This window comes from Eumetopias jubatus, unplaced genomic scaffold (assembly GCF_037043125.1).
Source record: "Eumetopias jubatus isolate StellerSeaLion01/CBP00866 unplaced genomic scaffold, mEumJub1_p1.0 scaffold_9, whole genome shotgun sequence".
Classification (NCBI taxonomy): Eukaryota; Metazoa; Chordata; class Mammalia; order Carnivora; family Otariidae; genus Eumetopias; species Eumetopias jubatus.
Genome location: NW_028274815.1, coordinates 52,703,932 through 52,731,202, shown reverse-complemented (window position 1 = coordinate 52,731,202; position 27,271 = coordinate 52,703,932). Strand labels below are relative to the sequence as shown.

General features: G+C 41.1%; 1 protein-coding gene across 3 annotated transcripts; it reads right to left on the bottom strand.

Moving 5' to 3' along the window:
• Window positions 1-27,271, bottom strand: CUNH2orf42 (chromosome unknown C2orf42 homolog). Of its 3 annotated transcripts, none has more exons than XM_028116340.2 (9): window positions 27,240-27,271; window positions 15,379-16,213; window positions 14,335-14,445; window positions 11,546-11,650; window positions 8,913-9,017; window positions 6,879-6,986; window positions 4,840-4,940; window positions 3,317-3,479; window positions 1-688 (listed from the first exon to the last, which is right to left on the bottom strand). In XM_028116340.2, exons 2-9 carry the CDS (start codon window positions 16,199-16,201, stop codon window positions 480-482), a joined length of 1,725 nt encoding a protein of 574 aa, XP_027972141.1. In that variant the 5' UTR covers window positions 16,202-16,213; window positions 27,240-27,271; the 3' UTR covers window positions 1-479. The 3 variants fall into 3 exon arrangements, with proteins under 3 accessions (XP_027972141.1, XP_087882596.1, XP_027972142.1); XM_088026470.1 differs by lacking the exon at window positions 27,240-27,271 and adding an exon at window positions 16,597-16,770; XM_028116341.2 differs by lacking the exons at window positions 6,879-6,986; window positions 27,240-27,271 and adding an exon at window positions 16,597-16,770.

The following is a 27,271-nucleotide window of genomic DNA, read 5'->3' as shown; positions in this document are numbered from 1 at the left end:
TTTGGAAAAACTAGTGACATTGTGCTTTATTTGAGAACAAGATAAAAGGGCATGACTGGAACTCTGTCAGAATGGTCCTTAACATTCTGCCCTAACCAGGGTATTACTAACTTTCCAACACTGTTGGTATAAGGCGGAGTGCTGCTAACTTCTTAAGAGAATTAGAAAAAGGTTGAAACAAATTCTAAATGGGAGTCCTTGAAGAAGGAAAGTGAGCTGGTTTCCTTTTTGTTCCTTTAAAAATTCTAGCTAGAAATATCACCCAATTTATAATGAAGACTATACACAGCAGCACCAAAAAGGCCATTTACAAGAAGAGTTTTTCTTCACAAGAATCCACTCGAATGCGCTGAGAAATTGTATCTTAGCTAAGAGCAGTTCACTAAGGAACAGGGCCATCTAAATGCCTAACTAGTATTTAAAATTGTCAAGGGGTGGGGATGTGCAAATTTAGCAGCAAAAGACTGTTTCATTTTGCCTCAAGGGAAAGTGATGGTGGTCAGAGGGGCCAGTTCCAAGGGCTGGTCCAGTGGCGGCCGCTGGTCTTGGTACTCTGCAACATGCCCATTTCGGTGGTGACCATACTCAAACTTGATCCGCAGCTCGCCAATCTTGGACTGGGGAAGGATATCTGGGATCCACTCGATGACGAAAGGTGTTGGCTCCTTTTGATCTGGGGAAGTGTTGCCTGAAGACAAAGAAAGAAATGAAAGAAAGAAAGAAAGAGAGGGAGGGAGGGAGGAAGGAAGGGAAAGGAAGAAAGGGAAAGCAAGCAAGCAGGGGGGAGGGGAGGGAAAGGAAGGGGAAGGGGGGAAGGGAGGAAGGGAGGAAGGGAGGAAGGAAGGAAGGAATACTGATTAGTACCATTCCAAAATTTGAGGATGGACAGATGTTACTCTGTTCAGGAATAAAAAAGAAGAAAATGAAAAAAAAAAAAAACAACACAACAAACTAAGAGAAAAACAAGAAGAAAAACAAGAAGAATCAAGGAAAATGCTTACTGGTATACCTATCCAAAAGAAAATTTCAGGGAGGGCGCCTGGGTGGCTCAGTCGTTAAGCGTCTGCCTTCAGCTCAGGTCATGATCCCAGGGTCCTGGGATCGAGCCCATATTGAGCTCTCTGCTCAGTGGGGAGTCTGCTTCTCCCTCTGCCTACTTTCCTGCTCTCTCACTCTCTCAAATACATAAATAAATAAATAAATACATAAATAAAATCTTTAAAAAAGAAAAAAAAGAAAAATTCTGGTTAAAGAATGCTTTTGAAAAAATATAAAACACTAGCAGAATTAAAAATAATACAGTATAGCTTTCAAATACAGTATAGGCATCTGACAGCTCAGTCAGCAGAGTGTGCAAATCTTGATCTTGGGGTCGTGAGTTCAAGTCCCATGTTGGGCACAGTGCTCACTTTAAAAAAAAAAAAAAAGGAAAGAAATTTTGACACATGTTCCAACATGGATGAACCTTAAGGACATTATGCTGAGTGAAATAAGCCAGTCAGAGAAAAGACAAATACTGTATGAGTCTACTTAGATGAAGTACCTAAAATAGTCAAATTAATAAACACAAAGTAGAATGGTGGTTGCCAGGGACCAGGGGAGAGGTGAGAGTGGGGAGTTACTCTTTAATGGGTACAGTTTCAGTGGAGGAAGACAAAAAAGTTCTGGAGACGGATGGTAGTGATGGTTGCACAATGTAAATGTACTTAATGCCTAAGAACCATACATACACTTAAAAAAATTTATATTATGTATGTTTTATGACAAAAAAAAGTTAAAAAATAATGTTGAAAATAGACATGGAAAGCTGTTCATGATATATTTTTATGTTAAAAAAGCAGCTGGGGGGCGCCTGGGTGGCTCAGTTGGTTGGGTGACTGCCTTCGGCTCAGGTCATGATCCTGGAGTTCCGGGATCAAGCCCCACATCAGGCTCCCTGCTCAGCAGGGAGTCTGCTTCTCCCTCTGACCCTCTTCCCTCTCGTGCTCTCTCTCATTCTCTCTCTCTCTCAAATAAATAAAATCTTTAAAAAAAAAAACCTCTAATAAAAAAAAAAAAAAAGCAGCTGGGGTGGGCGCCTGGGTGGCTCAGTTGGTTAAGCGACTGCCTTCGGCTCAGGTCATGATCCTGGAGTCCCGGGATCGAGACCCACATCGGGCTCCCTGCTCAGCAGGGAGTCTGCTTCTCCCTCTGACCCTCTTCCCTCTCGTGCTCTCCCTCTCTCATTCTCTCGAATAAATAAATAAAATCTTAAAAAAAAAAAAAAAAGCAGCTGGGGTATGATCCCATGCTTTATAAATTCTTTTCATGCACAGAAGAGAGTCTGAAAGGATAGATACTAAAATCTACTGGTGATGTCTTTTTTTTTTTAAAGATTTTATTTATTTATTTGACAGAGAGAGACACAGCGAGAGAGGGAACACAAGCAGGGGGAGTGGGAGAGGGAGAAGCAGGCTTCCCGCGGAGCAGGGAGCCCAATGTGGGGCTCGATTCCAGGACCCTGGGATCATGGCCTGAGCCGAAGGCAGACACTTAATGACTGAGCCACCCAAGCATCCCACTTTTATTCTATTCTATTCTATTTATTTTTAAAGACTTTATTTTTACGTAATCTCTACACCCAACATGGGACTCGAACTTACAACTCTGAGATCAAGTCATGTGCTCCACCGACTGAACCAGCTAGATGCCCCCTATCATTTATTTATTTATTTATTTTTAAAAAGATTTTATTTATTTGAGAGAGAGAATGAGAGAGAGAGAGCACATGAGATGGGGGAGGGTCAGAGGGCGAAGCTGACTCCCTGCCAAGCAGGGAGCCTGATGCAGGACTCGATCCCGGGACTCCAGGATCATGACCTGAGCCGAAGGCAATCACTTAACAACTGAGCCACCCAGGTGCCCCCTGCATCATTTAAGTCAATTAAATTAATTAATTTATTTTTTGGAGAAAAAGAAAGAGAGAGCCTGTGCACAAGTAGGGGTTGAGGAGGGGCAGAGGGAGAGAGAGAAAGAGAACCCCAGGCAGGTTCCACACCTAGCCAGAGCTTGATGCCGGGCTCGATCTCACGACCCTGAGATCATGACCTGAGCGGGAATCAAGAGTCAGACGCTTAATTGACTGAGCCACCCAGGCGCCCCTGTAATTTTATGTTAAAAGCATTGTTTCAAAAGACACAAAACACTTTATTCCACGAACGCCTTTACAAGATGAATGAATATTTGTTTAAGGTCAAGATCCAAAGTCTAGGACAGTGCGATGCACACAGCTGACCCTCTAAGGAAGATGCACTATTGAAAGCACAATTTCACTTACCAACTTTGAGAAAGGTTTTTAGTTCCAAGGGTCGCAACACAGGTTGCTTTTCTATACGACCATAGGTTTCTGCTATGCTCTCTACTTCCACTTTAGGGCATTTAAACAGCTCATAAGTCCCATCCCGGTTCTGGATAAAACTCCGAGTGATTTCCAAGGGCATCTGGACAAGGAGACAATACCAAAAAAAGGTAAGAAAGGAAAAACTCAAAGTAGACAAACATTTGGATGATGACAGATCTTTTACTTACTCTTTTTTGTTAAGTACACTCCAATTAAAACTTCCTCTTGTATTTTCAAGTAAACGCTGTCAACTAATCTGCCTTTTCTCCTTTATATCATTCATGGCTTTCCTTTTTCTTCTGTAACTTTAAGTTGAACCCCAGCCAAAGTATATGTGAACTGAACCCCTAACATCTTCACGGCTATTCAATGGCTACTGGCATGGACTTGCTCTCAAATCCGTTTTATTCCTTCCCCTGCCATTCTGCTAACATCATTCTCCTCCTAGAAGCCCCACTGTAGTGCCTGTAGCTGACCTCACACCTTGCTTCACACCATCCTTGGGACTGAGCCAGACAGAACTTGAACTGGTCTTTGCCACTAAACAGCACGGTGAGCTTCTCATGGCCTGTTTCTCATCTGCAAAATACAGTTAATGCCAACGCATGGCTGTGAGTCTGAATGAGGTGATGCAGGTAAGTAATGGCCAGCAGACCGACATGCCACGATTCTTAGCTCTCTTCCCTCGCCTGACAGTGCCTCCCTGAACCCCTGCTCTAGGCCAGAAACTGTCTCTGTGACACTGACATTTAAAGAGTTTCTCAAATGTCTTTAGTGCTAACACAGGCCTTTTCTAGGGCTCACAATTAAGTTCTATAGCTTCCCAACAACTTATTTTTTTTCTGAATGTAACAATGCTTTGCAATCAAGCTAATCTTAATGTATCCAATCATACTATGCTGAATTTTCTACATTATTCCATTACTGTAGGAAGGGAAAACCCTCAAATTTTCAGGATCTGCTTGAAAAAGAAAATGTTTAAAAATGTCTATTTCCCTTGCAAAAAAGAACACAAACTAATTAAGGGTCATTTCTCTAATGAGGACTAAACTGCAGTTTGTGGAGAAGCCTTTAATTGTGCTGGGTTCACTGACTTTACAAATAGTGTATCATCTCAAATTATTTATACACTTTCTAGCTCCCTGCCAGTTAATCTAGGGCTCACCATAGCTAGTAGGGGTTCGTTATTTAATTTACAAGAAAAATGATCTCTGTTTTCTGATCCCAAAGGCAGAGAAAAGGAATACTCCAACTTAGGATACTTTTTCAAGCCATAAGAAATAGCCATTAAAATCATAGCACCAGACAGCTAAGAATATTTCTGAGTAATCTCTTAGTAGGAGAAAAAGCAATTCTCTTTGGTGTCTATAACTCAAAGAACTCGTGCAAACACACTTCTCTCACTTGTTTCTCTCTCTTCCCCCCTTTGCCCTCCTACTATTGCAGGAACACCCTCTTACCTCTGGAGTATCTAAGATTTGTTTAACTTGCAGGATATTAGTGATATGCCAGGTATACTTGGAAAAGGTTCCCAGGGGCAATGCATCTTTCCGAACAAAAGCTTCAATGTAAAAAGGGAACATGATTAGACTACCAAAAAATAACATTCTCTTTCATTGTACATGTTATCCAGTTTCTAGAAAGTTCGGTGCAGTGCTAACCTCTCCTTATAGAATCTCAGCACTTTGAAAAAGAAATTCTAGAGGCAAATCTATAATGGGTTTCGCAAAATGTGATAAATGATATGGATTTCTGCTAAATAAAGCCTCTGATGCTTCTTTGAGATACTACTTTATTTTTGCTACCTTAGAAACTTATTTCTTAAACAACAACAACAAAAAGAAACTTATTTCTTTGTTTGATACAGCTACACACACTGGGCTCCATTATAAGATAGCCTCTTACGATCTCTTACAACTTCAGATATATCAGAGGTCAAATTATAGTTCTTAAAAGGATTATATGGAGTTTAAGCCAGTTAATGTGGTTGCCAATCTGATGCCTTGCCTGCAGGGTTAAAAAGGGTTTCACGAAAGGGCCTGCAAAAATAGCGAAGGGATGGGTTAAAATTAATGTATTAGGAGGCCTAAAGTTTAAAGTGAAAGAAAGAATGCTGCCTCAGATAGATAAGCTGTGAAGACAAAATTTTTATGGCCCTAAACTGATTCACAGCTTGGACTATTCAAAGATAGAATTAAACCTCAAACAGTCCCTATCACATCGTCAAATAACTACTAACTAAAGAAACTGCATTGATTTCCAGCTGTGGTTATTCTTGGGCTATTTGCTGCTGAGCCATCCTTTCTTCCTCCTTTTCTCCCTCTTATTTCCTTACACTACCTAATAAGTATCTTGACATTTCTAGTAGAAGATGTAATGGAAAACCAAGAAATATGCACCACAATAATGCAAATATAAAGGTTCCAAGCCTAAGAATTACTCTAAAAATAAAATCTTCCTTCATCAAAAATTGGGAGTCGTGAAAAACAAGTTTGTTTGTTTGTTTTTAAAGATTTTATTTATTTATTTGACAGAGAGAGGGATTACAAGTAGGCAGAGCGGCAGGCAGAGAGAGAGGGAGAAGCAATCTCCCTGCTGAGCAGGGAGCCCGATGTGGGGCTTGATCCCAGGACTCTGGGATCATGACCTGAGCCAAAGGCAGACGCTTAACCAACTGAGCCACCCAGACACCCCAACAAGTGTTTTGTTGTTTTTTTAAGATTTTATTTATTTATTTGACAGAGACACAACAAAAGAGGGAACACAAGCAGGGGGAGTGGGAGAGGGAGAAGCAGGCTTCCCCCAAAGCAGGGAGCCTGATATAGGGCTCAATCCCACAACCCTGGGATCATGATCCGAGCCAAAGGCAGACGCCTAATGACTGAGCCACCTAGGCACCCCAAGTTTTTGTTTTTGATACATACCATTGTATGCCTATAAGACGCCAGCCCAAATAATGATTGGAGACTGCAATGCTTTTGTTGAAATGGGTTCATATCTAAAAATATCAAACTTCAGGGCACCTGGGTGGCTCAGTCAGTTAAGCGTCTGTCTTCGGCTCAGGTCATGATCCCAGAGTCCTGGGATCGAGTCCCAAGTTGGGCTCCCTGCTCTGCGGAGAACCTGCTTCTCCCTCCTCCTCTCCCCCTCCTCCCAGCTCATGCTCATGCTCTGTCTCTCTCAAATAAATCAATAAAATCTTTTTAAAAAAATAAAATAAATTTAAAAAAATATCAAACTTCTTGGTGGGCACCCTTATTGCACTTCATTGTTCTTTTACCAGGTTTGTGCTTTCTGAATCTTTCCATTACCTCTTACTGGAATAAGTATGGGGCCTTTGAGGAGGGTGATCATTATTCCAAGAGCTGACTGGCTAAGGCTTCATGCTCTGAGCATGTGACCCAAAGTCCTAATCCTGAAAATTCCACATGGTTTTTCTAAACATAATTCTTTAAAGTCAAGACATCTACTGCTATTCCTGAGGAAAAAAATCCCATACCTGTGGTGGAGTTGGGAAGCCGTTTCTTTGCACTTCCTATAGATATTCTTTGTTGCAGGGCATCGAAAAAGGACTGAGGAATGTGGAACACGAGTGGCTCTGGTTTGCCTACAGCAAATAAGAAGAAACTCATTTAGGGAAACTCAGTGGGCTTTCTGACATGTAGGGAGAAGTGCAAGAAATGGAACTGGGTGGCAATAATAACTAAAACTGCCAGGGAGGCTGCTTTCTACAGAAGCAAAAGAAGGCTTTGATTGACCTTTATGAGTCAAGCACGGTTACCAGCCCTACTCTTGGTCCCTCATAATTGTAACAAATACAGCAGGCCCTTGTCATCCACCGAAGATAATGTTTTAAATCCCCTGTTTCGTAAACACCACCGCAGCCCAGACCTTTCCCTTTAAAGAGTATATGAAATGAGATGAGAACAATGAGGCTGAGTTGAGAAGGTAAACTTGATTCATTCCTGCTCACTGTCCCCAGGCCTTTGCTATGTGCATTCATGTCCAAGCAAAGTAACTGCAAGCTCCCACTCAGATGGTCTGGGTCATGAGTACTGCAGACCCCAAAGTCAGGACACTGTTTATCCAATAAGCATTGGCCTTTCTCTCTGAATATGATCTCAAAGCAGGCAAAATGTTTAAAAATACTTAACAAACCTCTTAAAGAAAATTGCAAGACACAAGGGTCAACAAAAAGTCTGCAGAAAGAGTGTTCAGGGGAGGGGTCAGAAGAGTTCAGACTTTTTCCTTAAAAATTGTCCAAGGGGAGGGCAGCAAGTGGCTGGCTCCATGGGTAGAGCATGCAACTCCTGATCTCAGGGTCATGAGTTCAACTTCCACACTGGGCGTAGAGCTTACTTAAAAAATAAAATAAAATCAGGGCACCTGGGTGCTCAGTCAGTTGGCATCTGGCTCTTGGTTTTGGCTCAGGTCATGATCTTGGGGTCATGGGATTGAGCCCTACATCGGGCTCCACGCTCAACAGGACATCTGCTTGGGATTCTCTTTCCCTCTGCCCCTCTGCAACCCCCTCTCTACAATAAATGGATAAATCTTTAAAAAACAAAAAACAAAAAACTACCCAACAGGCTAGCCCCAACAGAGGGGAAACATCCAGAACCCCTGCCTGCCTGGATATAACTTAAGAGTGGCTCTTAGGGGCGTCTGGGTGGCTCAGCTGAGACTCCGACTCGTGATTTGGGCTCAGGTCATGATCTCAGGGTCCTGAGATCGAGGCCCCTGTCAGGCTCCATGCACAGTGCGGTGTCTGCTTAAGACTCTTTCTCTCTCTACCCTACTCTCTCTCTCACTCTCTCCCTAAATTAAATAAATAAATCTTAAAACAAAAACAAAAACAGAATAGAACTACCATGTGCAATGACATGGATGGAGCCAGAGAGTATAATGATAAGCAAAATAAGTCAGTCAGAGAAAGACAAATACCATACGACTTTATTCATATGTGGAATTAAGAGACAAAACAAACGAGCAAAGGGAAAAAAGAAGAGACAAACCAAGAACCAGTCTCTTTAACTATAGAGAACAAACAGATGGTCACTACAGGGGAGGTGGGTTGGGGGATGGGGGAAATAGGTGATGGGGATATAAGAAGTGCACTTGTGATGAACACTGGGTGAGGTATGGAATCGCTGAATCACTATTTTGTACACCTGAAACTAATACAACACTGGTATGCTAACTATACTAGAACTAAAATAAAAACTTAATTAAAAAAACCCAGAATAGAACTACAACACAATTGGGCGCCTGGGTGGCTCAGTCATTAAGCATCTGCCTTCAGCTCAGGTCGTGATCCCAGGGTCCTGGGATCGAGCCCCACATTGGGCTCCCTGCTCAGCGGGAAGCCTGCTTCTCCCTCTCCCACTCACCCTGCCTGTGTTCTCTCTCTCGCTGTCTCTGTCTCTGTCAAATAAATAAATAAAATCTTAAAAAAAAAAAAAAAGAACTACAACACAATTACTTTAATTTCTCCTCCTTTCAGCAATACCCAAGTTAGGTGACCAATACTTACCATCAAACTGATAGTGCATGGTTTGATGGATGCGTTCTGTGACGCTGGCCAGCCAGTCTTGGAAGGATAAGGTCACTTGTGCCTCATCCAACAGCTGACCGGAGGCTAGGAAAAACAAACAAAAAACTTTTCAGTAACTTATCTTTTTTTATAGAAACAACAGTTAGCTGAAGTTCGAAAAAGCTGAGGATTTTATACAGAAAAGGGCAATAAGTTCAAATTCAAAAAAATTTAGATACATTAAGTAAAATGGAAGATTCTATGTTTTTGTTTTTGATTTTTTTCTAAATGTTTTATTTATTTATTCATGAGAGTCAGAGAGAGAGAGAGAGAGGCAGAGGCAGAGGGAGAAGCAGGCTCCCCGCCTAGCAGGGAGCCCGATGCAGGACTCGATCCCAGGACCCTGGGATCATGACCTGAGCCGAAGGCAGACGCTTAACCATCTGAGCCACCCAGGCGCCCCTTGTTTTTGATCTTTAAGAATCCTTCTACAAAAAAGAAAGTGAAAAGCTGTGGAGATACTAATGGGTTTAAGATTATTAACCATAGTAAGTTTGCAGCCTTTCAACATTAAACTGCAAATTGAAGGGGTGTCTGGCTGATTCAGTTGGTAGAGCATGTAACTCTTGATCTCGGGTTGTGAATTCAAGCCCCATGTTGGGTATAGAGATTACTTAAAAATAAAATCTTTGAGGGGCACCTGCGTGGTGTGGTCGGTTTTGGCTCAGGTCCTGATCTCAGGGTCATGAGATCAAGCCCCACGTCGGGCTCTGCACTCAGTGTGGAGTGTGCTTGAGACTCTCTCTCCTTCTCCCCTTCCTCCTTGCTCTCTTTCTCTCTCATAAATAAATAAATATTAAAAATAAATAAATAAAATCTTTGAAAAACAAAATAAAATCTCTGGGAAAAAAGCCACAAATTGAAGAACAGCCTTGTACAACGGCTGCTTTATTTTATTTTATTTGTCAGAGAAAGAGCACAAGCAGGGAGAGCGGGAGGCAGAGGGAGAGGCAGGCTCTCCACTGAGCAGGGAGCCCGATGCAGGACTCGATCCCAGGACCCTGGGATCATGACCTGAGCCAAAGGCAGATGCTTAACCAACTGAGCCACCCAGGTGCCCCTAACGGCTGCTTTAGAGATCTATAAATCAGGAGATAATGATGCCATTGCTACTATTCATTTGAAACTAAATCCTCATTAGGTAAATGTATATAGCGATAATTTGCGTAAAAAGCTATTTTATTCTATTTTATATTTTCTTTGCACCAAAGGAAGTGATGTTAAAAATCTTCTAACTGGGGCGCCTGGGTGGCTCAGTCGGTTAAGCATCTTGCTTCAGCTCAGGTCATGGTCTCACGGTCCTGGGATGGAGCCCTGCATTGGGCTCCCTGCTCAGCGGGAAGTCTGTTTGTCCCTCTCCCTCTGCCCCTTCTCTTGCTCATGCTCTCTCCCTCTTTCTTAAGTGAATAAATAAAATCTTAAAAAAAAAAATCTTCTATCTGATATATTTTTTTAAGTTCAAGTCATATATATACATATATGTATATATATTTAAGATTTTATTTATTTATATTAGAGAGAGAGACAGAAATAACGACAGAGATAGTGAGAGAGAGCACAAGTGGTGAGGAGAGGGAGAAGTAGACTCCCCGCTGAGCAGGGAGCCCAACCGGGGCTCTATCTTAGGACCCTATGATCATGACCGGAGCCAAAGGCAGCCACTTAACTGACTGAGCCACCCAGGCGCCCCCTTCCTGATATTTTTGATCACACTCCCTGACCTTCTGGAACCTAAATGTTCCAGGAACATTTATTCCTGGAATGTGTAAGTTCTTAATTGGTTAATTATAAGTTGGTCTTGTATTATTTGCTATTTATGTACTGGTCTTGTCTTCAAAACCAGAGTATGAGAGCAGGAATGATGTCTGGTTTTTAATCACCCAGCCATAATATATGAGAGTTAAGAAAATGTTGATCCCCAAATATATAAATTTAATTATTCTGATTAGAAAGGTAAATATATAAGTTATGTTCAAATTAAGTCATTTTGTCTCATAAGTTCAGAATGATACCCATGCTACTACTTTCACATATGTTTTCAAACTTAATTTTTTTTAACACACGTTGACTTTTATTTTATTTATTATTTTTTAAAGTAATCTCTACGCCCCATGTGGGGCTCAAACTCATGACCCTGAAATCAAGAGTCACATGCTCTACTGACTGAGCCATCCAGGCACCCCCAAATTTATAACTTTGGAGAACAGATTAGATTTGTCTTTCTCAACAAATATTTATCACTGCACAATTGTAAAATATGTTTCTTCTTCAACTTTGAGACTCCATACCAACTGCATGTGGGTAATAAGCAACAAAAGGAAAATATCCTACAGAACATGTGCTGCCAAGACACGAAGTAATTTTTGCTGCATTTCTTATTTAAAAGACACGATTTGGTTTTGACTAGGATTGGAAGCCAGTGGGACAGAACAGACCTCAGCCTCAGTTCCTGCTCCTGTTTATCTTAGCACTCTCTGGGGGATAACATGCAACATTTCTTTCCATTATATCGCTTTGGGCTTCTTTAGGATGATTTCCACCTCTTTAGCCTACCCTGGGGAAGGGAAACTTACCCTGCCTTTTTAATGAAGAAGCAACCACAGGTTTTTTCAGGCCACCTTTCCTTAGATGACTGCTCGTTGCATCCTGAGACAGTAGTGAACTGTTCGTCTGTGCACCTAAACCACAAACCATTACAGTGTTTAATAACATGTCTGCAGAAGAGAAATTGATTCAATATTAATTTCTGAAGAGTCTAAGATATAAAAAATCTTTGTAAATTTCTAAGTTAGCTTCAGTTTCTAGAAGGAATTAGCATTAGACTTTATACATAACATTTTAAGTTTCATATGCTCTTTACAGGAAATCGGGGTGTGGGTGAGGGACCTAGAAGTGAAAAGAAGAAAAAAAATTTGCCCACTGCTCCCACCTCTCAGAAAATCACTATCAATTTTCTGGTGAACTATTGTCTTTTTGTGTGTGTGTGTGTGTGTGTGTGTAAATAGTTGATTTTACTTATTCTGTGATTTTAAGTAACCGTGATTGTACCAGGATTGCCAAATTTAGCAAAAAAAAATTCTGAATTTCAAATAAATAGTTTTATTTTCAATATAAGTATGTTCCAAATATTGCATGGGACATACTTATACTAAAATTATTTGTATGAAACTCAAATTTAACTGAGCATTGTTTTTTACCTGAGTTATCTAAACATTTCTTTATAATAATTCTTTTTTAGATTTTATTTACTTATTTATTTGACAGAGAGAGAGGCAGCAAGAGAGGGAACACAAGCAGGGGGAGTGGGAGAGGGAGAAGCAGGCTTCCCACTGAGCAAGGAGCCCAATGCGGGGCTCGATCCCAGGACCCTGGGATCATGACCTGAGCCGAAGGCAGACACCCAACGACTGAGCCACCCAGGTGCCCCAATAACTCTTTTTTTAAAAAAAGATTTATTTATTTTAGAGAGAGTGAGTATGTGTGCGTGCACGAGCAGGGGTAGGGGTGGAGGGAGAGAGAATCTCCAGCAGACTCTACGCTGAGCGCGAAGCCTGACACGGGGCTCAATCCCAGGACCCTAAGATCACCACCTAAGCCAAAACCAAGAGCTAGACACTCAACTGACTGAGCCACCCAGGCACCCCTATAATACTTCTTTATACTAATTTTTATAATTCTTTATAATAATTTTTAATGGCTGCCTGATAGTCTATCAAGTAGCTTGACCATGGCTTATTTAACTATCCCTAGTGGTTGGCTCTTACTTTCTAATTTTTAAATATTATAAATATCTGTAAAATGAGTATCTGTGGACAAAATGTTTTTCCTGTATCAAGGATTATTTTCTCATAAAAGATTATTTATAACCCCCTATTCACACACATGCACACACACACTCTCTCTCTCACATAAATAAATTGGGGCACCTGGGTGGCTCAGTTGAGCATCTGCCTTCGGCTTGGGTCATGATCCCAGGGTCCTGGGATCAAGCCCCGCGTCGGACTCCCTGCTCAGCGGGGGTCTACTTCTCCTTCTCCCTCTGTGCTCTCTCTCTCAAGCAAATACATGAAATCTTTAAAAAAATAATAATAAAATAAAATAAATAAATCTTTAAAAAAACAATTATTTAGAATCAGCTCTACTGAGTCAAAGGATAAGAACTTTCTTTTTGGGGGTGCCTGGGTGGCTCAGTTGGTTAAGTGTCCGCCTTCGGCTCAGGTCATGATTCCAGGTCCTGGGATCAAGCCCAATGTCGGGCTCCCTCCTCAGTGGAGAGTCTGCTTCTCCCTCTCCCTCTGCCCCTCCCATCTGCTCATGCTTGCTCCCTCTCCCTCTCTCAAATAAATAAAAATCTTAAAAAAAAAAAAAGAACTTTCTTTTTGAATTTCAGGTTTTCTTGGGAAAGACTAGTAAGTAAACATTTAATGACAATCTCTGCTCTATATTGCTGCAGAATTACTTCTTAAAAACAGAAATACCCATGTCACTTTGTTTCTCCATCTTTCTCCAACATCCCAGCACCAAAACTCCTGTGCTCATATGACCATCTGACCCACCTCTAAAAATACTCTACCCACAAAAATGTTTCTACCCACATATGTGGACTGGAATATTTTTCTTTTGTTTAGAGTCTAGGTCTTTTAATACTTATTTACTAGAACAGTATTTTCATATTGATTTATCTGACTACTTAACTGACACTGGTACATTTACATTCAAAAAGAAAAAATATACATATGGTGCCACCTATTGAAAATGAAGCTAAGAAACTACACTCTTAAATTAGTTTGGAAAATATAATTAACTGTTATCACAAATTTCTAAAAACACTCTATGGATGAAAACTTCATTACACTGTCCTAAGGCAGATTAAGGTGTAAGACTAGTTCAAATGTTTAAGGGCTAAACAACATATACAGGGCGCCTGGGTGGCTCAGTTGGTTAAGCGACTGCCTTTGGCTCAGGTCATGATCCTGGAGTCCCGGGATCGAGTCCCGCATCGGGCTCCCTGCTCAGCGAGGAGCCTGCTTCTCCCTCTAACCCTGCCCCCTCTCATGTACTCTCTCTCTCTCTCTCATTCTCACTCTCTCAAAATAAATAAATAAATCTTAAAAAAAAAAATAAACAACATATACAATAATAAAAGTAGAGTCTGGTTAGATCTTATACTTGGCCAAAAGAACAAACTCTTAGCTCCACTTGACAAAGAATCATCAGTGGACGAGAAAACTTTTTTAAAAAAGTTAAAAAACATAACAAACATTATTTCTGTATTTGCTAAGATTCAGTGAAACACATAAAATAGAGTAAAACAATCTCTAAAGACAACACCACTGAACAAACAACCCAAACAGTTTCTCACCAGGTACTTCCTCCTTCTTCCTCTTCTTTGGCTTAGAGGCAGTAGACTCACAAGCTGTTACTGTCGATTCTGAATGGCAACCTAACTGGGGCACAATAACCTCTTTAAGACCTAAAATACAACAGATTTCTTAATTATTTTTTTTAAAGATTTTATTTATTTATTTGACAGAGAGAGAGAGAGAGAGAGACAGTGAGAGAGGGAACACAAGCAGGGGGAGTGGGGGAGGGAGAAGCAGCAGGCTTCCCGCTGAACAGGGAGCCGGATGCGGGACTGGATCCCAGCACCCTGAGCCGGAGGCAGACGCTTAACGACTGAGCCACCCAGGCACCCCAGATTTCTTAATTATTAATACCATCCAAGTGTAAGTATGGGCCCCTGCCTAGAGAAAAATTAATTAGTAAAAAATAAATTATGGAGTGATTGCCCACTTTAAAATAATTTCCTTTAAAGAAATCCCCAAGACATAGGTTTTTGTTCATGGATCATTAACATGATAAAAGACTTTACAGAGAAATAAAACTAAAAAGTTGGGAGCTACTGCCAACTAAAGATCATTAAGAGATGAAAATAAAAAGCATCTACAAAATAATACTGTTAAAAACTACAACAAAAGACTTGCTGTAAGTCTTCAAAGATCTTTTGAGTTTTCCTCATCTTCAAAGATAAGAAACAAGCAAGCAACCCAAAATAAAAGGTTTTTTTGTTGTTGTTGTTTATTCTTTGTTTTTTTAAACATAGGGCATCTGTGAAAAAGTTAAAAAAAAAAAAGGCAAAGCAAAGCTAACTTTTGCTAGATTCATTGTCTCAGTAAAAATGCCCAAGTCTCTTGATCATTAATTTCAACCAACCAACCAACCAACTAATCAACCAACCAACCTTTATGCAAGTGTGCTGACTGGGATTAAAAGAAGGAATGATTTTCATTTGAATTATCTAGCAACTGCTTCTGAAGGTTGCTAGGACAATCTCCAAATGCCATCAGTGGAACTCTTTCATTGCCATTTTAGAAAAACAGAGTAACTGTGTCAACACACCACCTACCGCTGGAATCAAAATTTAGGAAGTCTGAGAATTCCTGAGCCAATGTCTCGTCACTGGCAAAAGCACAGATGCAAGCAAAGAAATGAATACATCTCTGGGCCACCTCATCCTTGGAGGCATTCGACTTGTGTGATTTCAGAGCCTGGCAGGAGCAGAAGAACCGGCGCTCGGGCAAGCTTTTGGCACTGATTTTCTGCACAAAGGATGTATGCAAATACCCCAAACTGTGCTTCTGGCTTGCCTTGCATTTCACCACCAGAATGTTTTTGGTAATCCTCTGTACGAGGGGACCTGTGGGTTCCGTGGCCAGTTGCCAGATGGTTTGCTTGGTTTCTGGGGAGGCCTGCATTGCATTCAGGACCGAGCTTTTCAGAGTCAGAGGGGTGGCTTCTGCCTGGCAATTCACCGCCAGCTTGATGTGCTGGCACTGATTTTCCACTACGCCCTGGGTGGCAGCTTTCAGGCATGAGGGGACATAACACCGTCCGGAGCTCAGCTGAGTGATGATTGTCCCGTCCACCGTCTGGATTGTCGTCTCTGACACGCCTAGCTCCACAAAGCATCGGTGATCGGGGCCCCGGTCTCTTTGCCGCACTGAGTAAACCTGCAGATCGGAGCCTGTGATGATTTTGACAGCTTCAACACTGGGCTGCTTCCGTGCCCCGTAGCGGAATATGGTTCCACATGTCTTGTTCTTGCAGCTCAGTCCCCGGGTTCCATTGTATGTGCCGCATCGGGGACACTTTCTGATTCCCCTCAATGTGGCCTTCCCCAAATCAGACAAGAAAGCTGGGACTTTAGTCCTTAGAGAGTTGGGTTCCATTTCTCAAAGGCCCTAGAAAAAGCAATAAGCCCATCAGCATGAATATACATTCATATACACACATACACAAAGTTAAAATCATTTATGATATTTAGTACAGAAAGTAAAATGTAAAGAGGTTAGCTACCATTTTCAAATTGTACCCTCAAACAGAACATTCACTTAAGCCATCAAACAAAAGTGAAGGAACCCTTGCCGTTCATATCATATATTTTTAAAATCCTAATATAATAACTAAAGCATTTCCCTAGGCTCAAAACGGTTTTATACAACAACCTAGATTAGTTAACCTAATTTTTACATGCACAGATGTTTAATTTGAACAAGAACTGGAGAACGGGAAAGATGAATTCTTTCCTTTCCACCACTCCCCACAAAACCCGGCGCAATCCTACCTGAATCAGCTGCCAGAGCATCTGGAAAACAGTGTAACCTGAATTCGTAAGGTGTTTCATTAGTTTGTGATCATAGAGGACAGGCAAAGACATAATCATTTGCAGAGTAAATGATACTGTTTAACCCAAAGTCTTTTGAAGTTTGAACTCTATGGTGTAACAATGCAGACATTCTGCCTCCTCCTTCTTGGCCAGCCAATGGCAAAGCTCCTGCCCAGTGTTCCAGAGTCAAAGAAGATTCCCACTGCCCTAAGTGGAGATCCTGGCAATCTATAAGTAAGACAACAAAAATATTAAGGTTATAAAAATAGTATGATTCTCTCCTCTTAGAATAGGAATCCAAGTCTTCTGCAGGTTATTTGAAAAATATTTGACAGAAATTGTTATGGGGAAATGGTTGTTTTGTACTTCCAACTTAAAGCAGGTAAAACAGTGCTAATGTCATTACATCAGTAGCTGTCAAGAACACCCAGAGCCGTGACATATAACTGGCCAAAAACTCATCCTTCCCAATAATAATGCGTTATATTTTAGAGTGCTTTATGCTTTTCAAAGTGCTTTCACATTATTTCATTTGAACCTCACAATACTAGTATCTCATTTGAGCCAAACAACCACCACACTTCACATGAAAATTAAAAAGTTAAGGGGCGCCTGGGCGGCTCAGTCGTTAAGCGTCTGCCTTCGGCTCAGGTCATGATCCCAGGGTCCTGGGATCGAGCCCCGCATCGGGCTCCCTACTCCGCGGGAAGCCTGCTTCTCCCTCTTCCGCTCCCCCTGCTTGTGTTCCCTCTCTCGCTGTCTCTTTCTCTCTCTGTCAAATGAATAAATAAAATCTAAAAAAAAAGAAAATTAAAAAGTTAAGTAACCTGGGGCACCTGGCTGGCTCAGTCAGTAGAGCATGTGACTCTTGATCTAGGGATCCTGAGTGTGAGCCCCACACTGGGCATAAAGAATACTCTAAAATAAATAAATAAATAAATAAATAAATAAAAATAAAATAAAATGCTAAAAAACATTTTGAGGGGTGCCTGGGTGGCTCAGTTGGTTAAGCTTCCGACTCTTGATTTCGGCTCAGGTCATGATCTCAGAGTCTGAGATCAACCCCCAAGTCGAGCTCCGTGCTCAGCCAGGAGTCTGCTTGAGAGTCTCTCTTCCCCTCTCCATCTGCCCCTCCCCTGCTCATGCTCCCTCTCTCTAAAATAAATAAACAAATCTTTAAAAAAAATTGACATAAAAAAAAGTAACTTGCCTGAGGTCACCCAGCAAAATCAGCAATGTGGTTTCCAGTGTCTGCTAAGAAGAGTGTGAATCTCGGGGTGCCTCGGTGGCTCAGTCGTTAAACGTCTGCCTTCGGCTCAGGTCATTATCCCAGGGTCCTGGGATCGAGCCCCCCAGATCGGGCTCCCTGCTCAGCGGGAAGCCTGCTTCTCCTTCTCCCACTCCCCCTGCTTGTGTTCCCTCTCTCGCTGTCTCTGTCAAATAAATAAATAAATAAAATCTTTAAAAAAAAAAAAAAGAAGAGTGTGAATCTCTGCTTTTGATTTCCCCTCCAGCATTATGAAAATTTTCAGACGCACGAGTCGGGGGCGGGGGGGGGGGGGCGGGGAGGGCAGAGGGAGAAGCAGACTCCCTGCTGAGCAAGGAGCCTGACTTCAGGCTCAGTCCCAGGACACTGAGATCATGACCTGAACAGAAGGCAGACGCTTAACTGACTAAGCCACCCAGGCGTCCCTAACATTTCAAAGTAATTTACAGGCATCAATTCAGCACTCATTAACTAAAGTTCAACTTCTTTTTCTAAGACTTTTTTTTATCTTTAAGTAATCTCTACACCCAACGTGGGGTTCAAACTCACAACCGCAAGATCAAGAGTTACATGCTCTACAGACTGAGCCAGCCAGGCACCCCAAAGTTCAATATATTTTTTAAGGTAATCTGCTTGTGATATTGAAATAGGCTGTTAGTATTGCTCTTGCCCCCTGACCCCGAAGGATGATCTTGATAAAATATTTTCCCTCCACATGTTCTATAGTCTATTTTTTTTAAAGATTTTATCTGTTTACTTGACAGAGAGAGAGACACAGTGAGAGAGAGAACACAAGCAGGGGGAGTGGGAGAGGGTGAAGCAGGCTCCCCGCTGAGCAGGGAGCCCGATGCAGGGCTCAGTCCCAGGACCCTGGGATCATGACCTGAGCCAAAGGCAGATGCTCAACGACTGAGCCACCCAGGTTCCCCATATAGTCTATTTGTTAATCAACAAATTGTAAAGTACAAGTAAGAAAAGTCTAAGACTGCTCACCTTTTCACTGGTGCTATGAATTAATCTCCCAACTGTAATATTTGTTGAGTATCCACTAAGTGAATAAAGCTTTGTGAAATATGATCTATTGCAGGATTTTTTCATCTTGGCACTACTAACATTTAGGGCTGGATAATTCTTTGTTGTGGGGAACTGTCCTATATATTGCAGAATGTTTGGTAGCATCCCTGGTCTCTACCCACTAGATGCCAGTAGCAGTCAACTCTTCCTCCCCAAGTGGTCAAAAAAATAAAAATGTCTCCAGATATTGCTGGATGTCCTCTCGGGGGGCTAAATTACCCATTAAAATCCCCTGATCTAGAGACAGTAGCCTGTTTACACAGCATTTCCTTTCCAGGTCAATAAACTTCTTTAGTAGGTATTTTCGTTCAGCCACACAGAGGTTCTTAGAAGAGAAGGTTGTTCCAAGTCAAAAGATGAAAGATTTAGTTTGCCTTTTACCACCAATTACCTCTGTGACCAAGTTTTGTTTTTTTTAAAGATTTTATTTATTTATTTGACAGAGAGACACAGAGAGAGAGGGAACACAAGCAGGGGGAGTGGGAGAGGGAGAAGCAAGCTTCCCACCAAGTAGGAAATCACCCAACTGTTTTCCAAAACGTTTTTATATTCATACCAGCAATGTAGGAGGGTTCCTGATGCTTAACCAACTGAGCCACCCAGGAGCCCCCTGTATTCTATCTTTGCAACTTTTCTGAAAATGTGAAATTATTCTAAAATAAAGTTTATTCTTGGGGTGCCTGACTGGCTCAGTCAGTAGAGCATGTGACTCTTGATCTTGGGGTTGAGTTGAGCCCCACATTGGCTGTAGAGATTACTTAAAAATAAAATATTTGGGGGGCACCTGGGTAGCTCAGTCGTTAAGCATCTGCCTTCAGCTCAGGTCATGGTCCCAGGGTCCTGAGATCGAGCCCTGCATCGGGCTCCCTCCTCAGTGGGAAGCCTGCTTCTCCCTCTCCCACTCCCCGCTTGTGTTCCCTCTCTATTTTAGAGAGCGTGCACGTACATGCACAAGTGGAGGGGAGGGACAGAGGAAGAGAGAGAATCTCAAGCAGACTCCCTGCTGAGTAGGAGCCTGATGCTGGGCTCAGTCTCATGACCCTAGGATCATGACCTGAGCCAAAATCAAGAGTCAGACACTTAACTGACTGAGCCACCCAGGAACCCCATTAAACATAAAATCTTTAAAAAAAAGTTTATTCTTGGGGCGCCTGGGTGGCTCAGTCGGTAAAGCATCTACTGTTGCTCAGGTCATGATCCAGGGTCTTGGGATTGCCTGCATCGGGCTCCCTGCTCAGCGGGGAGTCTGCTTCTCTCTCTGCCACCCCCCCCATACACTTGTGCTCTCTCTTGCACGCTCTCACTCTCTCTTAAATAAATAAAATCTTTTTGAAAAAAGTTTATTCTTAAAAAAAAGTGCCATTAGTGGGAAAACTGGTGAAATCCAAATAAAGTCTGTATGTAGTAGAGTTAGTAGTATTGTACCAGTGTTAAAACCTTAGTTTTGACAAATGTCTCATGGTTAGGTAAAATGTTAATATTTGGGACGGCTGGGTGAGGGTATATAGGAATGTCTGTATGATTTTTTATCTTTTCTATAAATCTAAAATTATCCCAAAGTTAAAAGTTTTTAAAAGAAATGTACATTTGTAATTTTGAAAGATACTAACAAATTGCCCTCTACAGAGAATAATAAAAAAAGTAAAAGAAAAAAAAAGAGGAAAAAGTGGAATTCCTATGATGATGCTAAAACTATACAGAGCACCTTAAGGTTTCACCATGATAATTGGGAAAGCAGTTCCTCCCTTAATGAGCAAAGTTTTTTTTTTCTACTTTAATGATATGTTAAGTGATCATCATCAATGAATTTTTAAAATTAATTTTTGGGAAAAAATTTTTGTTAAGCTCATTCATATATTTGTATTTCATATACATATATAGATATTTTTTCTATTTTGCAATTGAAAAATAACTAGAAGCTCTGAAGTTAAACTTGGTCATGGAGGGGCACCTGGGGGCTCACTTGTTAAGCATCTGCCTTCGGCTCAGGTCATGATCCCAGGGTCCAGGGATAGAGCCCCACATTGGGCTCCCTGCTCAGTGGGGAACCTGCTTCTCCCTCCCCCCACCCCACCCCTACTCCCGGTCGTACTCTCTCTCTCAAATAAATAAATAAAATCTTAAGAACAAAAAAAGAAACCTCTTTATTGAGGTATATTTTACAGACCATAAAATTCACCCATTTTATGTATACGATTCAATGATAGGTCATCACATTTGTAGAGTTAGGTATCTGCCACTATAATCCATTTTGAGAACATTTCTATCACACTAAAAAGATCCCTCTGGCCGTTCACAGTCAATTACCATTCCCATCCCCAGGCAATCACTAATTTGTTTTCTTGTCTCTACAGATTTAACTTTTCTGGACATTTCATACAGATGGAATCATACAATATGTGGTATTTTATGTCTGGCTTCTTTCACACAACATGCTGTTTTCTAGGTTCAACCACATTGTAACCTTTATCAGTATTTCATTGTCTAAATTGCTGAAAAGCATTCCATCCAATGGATATATCATTTTGTTTATCCATTCACCAGCAGACAGATAACTGTTCTGTTTCCAATTTTTGGCTATTATGAACATGCTGCTGAGAACATTAACATGCATTTCTCTTCATTTCTCTTAGGTATCTATACACTTAGAAGTGGAATTGCAGGGTCATACGGTTTACTTTTAACTTAAGAAACCATCAAACTGTTTTCTAAAATGTTTTTATATTCATACCAGCAATGTAGGAGAGTTCCTGTTTCTCTACTTCCTGGCCAACATGTGTTATTGTCTTCTTTATTATGTCTATTGGATTGCCTACCACCTCATTGTGCTTTTAACTTGCATTTCTCTAATGAATAATGATGTTCAGCAACATACTACATGCTTATTTAGACATATCTGTCTCCTTAAGGAAATACTATTCAAATATTTCACCCATTTTAAAATTAAGACTGAGGGGCACCTGGCTGGCTCAGTCAGTAGAGAACACCACTCTTGATCTCAGCATTGTGAGTTCAAGCCCCACGCTGGGCCATAGAACTTACTTAAAAAAGTAAATAAATAAATAAAATTAAGACTGCTTATATTTGATACATAAAAATGAAAATTTTCTGCATGGAAAAAATGTACCATAAGCTAAGTCCAAAGACAAAAACAAACCGAGCAACAAAAAAGCAGTGCCAAGACTTGTACACTGAAAACTGCAAACATCACTGAAAGAAATTAAAGATCTACAGGTGCCTGGGTGGCTCAGTTGGTTAAGCATCTGACTCAGTTTCTGCTTGGGTCATAATCTAGGGGTCATAGGACCAAGCCCCATTCCTGGCTCTGTGCTCAGCGTGGAATCCGCTTAAGATTCTCCCTCTCCCTCCCCCTCTGCCCCTCCCCCCACTCATGCTCATTCTTCCTCTCTAAAATAAATAAAATCTTAAAAAGAAATTAAAGACCTAAAAAAATGGAAAGATATCTCATGCTTGTAGAAGACTAATATTAAGAAGGTACTACTCCCCAAACTGATCTATAGATACAATGTAATCACTATCAAAATTCCAGATGCCTTTTTTGCAAACTGACAAGATGATCCTAAAATTCATATAGAAATGCAAGGCACCTGGCAGAGCCAAAACAATCTTGAGAAAGAACAAAGTACAAGGACTCACACTTCTTGATTTCAAAACTTACTACAAAGCAAATTAAGACAATGTGGAAAGAGAAGACAAATACTGTATGATTTAGCTTATATGTATAATCTTAAAAAGCCAAACTCATAAAAAGAGAATGGAATGACTGCCAGGGACTGAGGGGTGGGAGAAATGGGGAAATATCAAAGGGTGCAAACTTCTAGTTATAAGATGAGTAAGTTATAAGATAAATAAATTATAAGATGATCTAATGTACATCATGGTGATTATGTTAATAATAGTATATTATATTGCTAATATACTTTCACTAATAGCTGAAAGTTGCTAAGAGAGTAGATGTTAAGTGTTCTCACCACACAAAAAAAACTGTGATTATATGACATGATGGAGGTGTTAGCTAATGTTTTGGTAGTAATCATTTTGCAATATATAAATGTACCAAAACACATTGAACACCTGGGGCGCCTGGGTGGCTCAGTCAGTTAAGCAGCTGCCTTTAGCTCAGGTCATGATCCCAGCGTCCTGGATTCTCTGCTCTCTCCCTCTGCCCCTCTCCTTGCTCATGTGCATGCACTCACTCTCTCTCTCTCAAATAAATAAACAAAATCTTATAAAAACACACATTGGACATGTTAAACTTACACAAAGTTATGTCAATTATATCTCAAAAAAGCTGAGGAGGGGGTTCCTGGGTGGCTCAGACAGTTAAGTGTCTGCCTTCTACTCAGGTCATGGTCTCAGGGTCCTGGGATTGAGTGGTGTTGGGCTCCCTGCTCAGCGGGGAGCCGGCTTCTCCCTCTACCTCTGCCCTTCCCCCTGCTTGTGCGTGCACGCTCTCTCAAATAAATAAATAAATAAAATCTTTAAAAAAAACAAAGAGACATAACCCAATTTAAAAATGGACAAAGGATTTGAATGGATATTTCTTCAAAGAAAATAAACAGCCAATAAACATATGAAAAAATGCTCAACATCATGTAAATTATAAATCAAAACCAGAGTGTGATGCCATTTCACAGCCACTACGATGACTAAAAAAGGCAAAAAATAACAAGTGTTGTTATGGATATTGAAAAACTGGAACGCTCATACATTATTGATGGTACTGTAAAACAGCAGAGCCACTTCGGAGAACTGATGGTTGATTGTTCCTCAAAATGTTAAACTGAGTTACCATATGACTCACAAGAGAATATATACCCGAGACAACTGAAAACATACAAAAATTTGTACATGTATGTTCATAGTAGTAGTATTCATAATAGCCAGAAAGTGGAATCAATCCAAATGCCCATCAACTGATGAATGAATAAACAAAATGTGATATACCCACAAATTGGAATATAATTTGGCACTAAAAGGGAATGGAATTCTGATACATGTTATATGAACCTTGAAGTATTATGTTAAGTGAAAGAAGCCGGACACAAAAAAGCTACACTGTATGATTCCATTTAAATGAAATACGAAGAATAGGCAAATGCATAGGGACAGAACGTAGGCTGGTTGTTGCCAAGAGCAGAGGGAAAAGGAGGAAACAAGAGTGCCTGCTGGGGAGTATAAGGCTTCTTTTTGGAGTGAAGAAAGACTGCAATACTCTGTGATATAAAAAAATCACTGACACCACTTTAAGGGAGTGAATTTTATGTTATGTGAATCATATTTCAGTAAAGCTTTTTTAAAAAGATTTATTTATGTATTTATGTATTTATTTTTGAGGGGGGGGCAGAGGGGGAGGGAGGGGAGAAGCCGACTCCATGCTGAGTGCGGAGCCCAACACTGGGCCCCATCGCACAACTCAGAGATCATGACCTGAGCTGAAACCAGGAGCTGGACACAACTGACTGAGCCACCCAGGCGACCCTAATAAAGCTATCATTGAAAGGGGTGCCCGGGTGGTGCAGTTGATGGAGGCTGTGACTTTTGATATTGGGGCTGTGAGTTTGAGCCCCACACTGGGTATAGAGATTACTTTAAAAAATAAAATTAGGGGCGCCTGGGTGGCTCAGTTGGTTGAGCGACTGCCTTCGGCTCGGGTCATGATCCTGGAGTCCCGGGATCGAGTCCCGCATCGGGCTCCCTGCTCGGCGGGGAGTCTGCTTCTCCCTCTGACCCTACCCCCTCTTGTGCTCTCTGTCTCTCATTCTCTCTCTCTCTCTCAAATAAATAAATAAATAAATCTTAAAAAAAATAAAAAATAAAATTAAAAATAGAGGGAAAATATTTGGAATGCAATTGCTAAAGAGCTAATTTTCTAAAATAAGAGTTTTTTACAAATCAATAAGAAAAAGAAACCCACTAGAAAAATGAGCAAAGAGCATGAAAAGACAGCTTGTGAAAAATAAAAAACAAAAATGATTTTAAACATCCAAAATTCTATCTTACAATAAGCAAGAGGCAAATTAAAACAAGATAATACTTTGGCAAAATGACAAAAAAGATAAATGTTATTGTGTTCATTAAGATGTGGAGAAACAGTCATTGCAGGTCATTGGTGGGGATGTAAACTGCAACATCCTCTTTAAAGGGATGTAAATAAAATAAATGTACAACATATACTTTAACTTAGCAATTCTACTTCTAAGACTTCATGAGTTCTCCAGTCACATGTACACAAAGTATGTACAAGGGTACCCCATGCAAAGTTGTCAGGAACTGCAAAGAATGGAAACAGTCTAAGAGCCGATGAAAAAAATTATGGTGCAGGCATACAATATGCTACTGTAAGGCCATTAAAAAGAATCAGATAGATCTATATGTACTGATAAGGAAGACATATCAAGATATACTGTGGGATGAAAAAAGGTACTTCATGTAGGATACTCTTGGTTTAAAAAAGAAAAAAGAAGGGATACACACACACACGTCTATGGTCTCAGAAGTGACTTAGGACTTGGGAAATAGGAGGGAGACTTACATATCACTGTTTTATACTATTTGAATTTTAAACATGGACTCATATCACTTATTATAGATTCTATATTGCAAGCATATACAAACAAGTAACACACCTGTAAAGAACCTGTATTTGTCAAAGAAAATGAAAACACTAATTTGAAAAGATATATGCACCCCTGTATTCACTGCAGTATTATTTACAATAGACAAGATATGGAAACAACCTAAGATGGATGAATGGATAAACATTTGGTGTGTATGTGCGCCTATAAAATGGAATACTATACTGGAATACACCATGGAATACTACTCAGACATAAAAGAGAAGGAAATCTTGCCATTTGCAACAATGTGGATGGACCTCAAAGGTATTATGCTAAGTGAAGTAAGACAAAGAAAGTGAAAGACAAATACCATATGATTTCACTTGCATGTGGAATCTAAAAAATGAAACAAAACAAAACTCATACATACAGAAAACAGACTGGTGGCTGCCAGAGGGGAGGAGGGATAGGAAGGTAGGAGAAATGGGTGAAGGGAGTCAAAAGGTACAAACTTCCAGATATAAAATAAGTCATGGGAATGTAATGTACTTCAAGATGACTATAGTAGATATCATATTGCATATTTGAAACCTGCCAAGAGAAGAAATCCTAAAAGTTCTCATCACAAGGGAAAAAAATTTTTTTTGTAACTTTGTATAGTGACTGATAACGACTTATTGTGGCGATCATGTCACAGGGTATACAAATATTGAATTACGTGGTACACCTGAAACTAGTATGTTACACGTCAATTTTACCTCAACTTAAAAAAAAAAAGTATAAGAAAAGAACCTGTATTTGAATCCTGCCTAAAAAAAGGTCTCTTTTAAACAAGTTTACAAAACTGCCTCCTCAGCAAGATGGTGTAAAGGGACTGATGCGGGAAGAGCCAACCCAGGAACGCTCCCTGGAAGTGGTGCGTTTTAATCCAGGTACTGTTCAGCTGTAGAGCTGTACAGTTTGGTGGATGCTGCTTAATGCTTGTGAAGCAACAGTAACTGAAGAGAACGAATGATTATCATGAATAACACATAAAACCTGCTAACTTTTACTGAGTACAAGCCCTTCCCATGCATTTACTCCGGTATTGCTCACCATAATCCAGTTAAGTGGGTATTATTTACCATCTTAGAGTTGAAGAAACTGGCTCAAGGAGAGTAATGATTTGATGAATGTCTCACAGCCAGCAACCAGATAATCTAACATGAGTTTGTAATCTACAGGATTCCTTGTCAAACCACAAGTAAAAGGAAGGGAGATGGCTAGAAGCCAGGCCTCTCTACTCCTAGGTTTCCATTAGCCCTGCGCTGTCTAGGAATAGCGGAAAAAGGCCGCTCCGGCCTTGCGGACGCGTGTCTGGGAACCCCGCCGGCAGGATGAGCACCTCCCGCCTGGCTTCCGGGACCCGGCCCACCCCCAGAAGCACCATTCTGGGACCTGCTTCCCGGCATCCTCCCCGCGCGACGGCTCACTTCCGGTTCTAAGTAGGCCCAAGGAGAAGCATCACCTGGCCAGGACTCCCCTGCTCCTTGGCCACGCTCTCCGCCGGGATTCCCGGCTCTACGCCCTCGTCGCACTGCTGTCCCCGCCTTCTGTCAACGCGGCCCCCTTGCCTGCTCTGCGCCACCGCCCCCCCCCCCTCCGCGGCCCCAGGGCCCCACGCTGATGACCGCCCTCACCTCCTCTCTCTTCGCCTGCCGCGGCCTTTTAC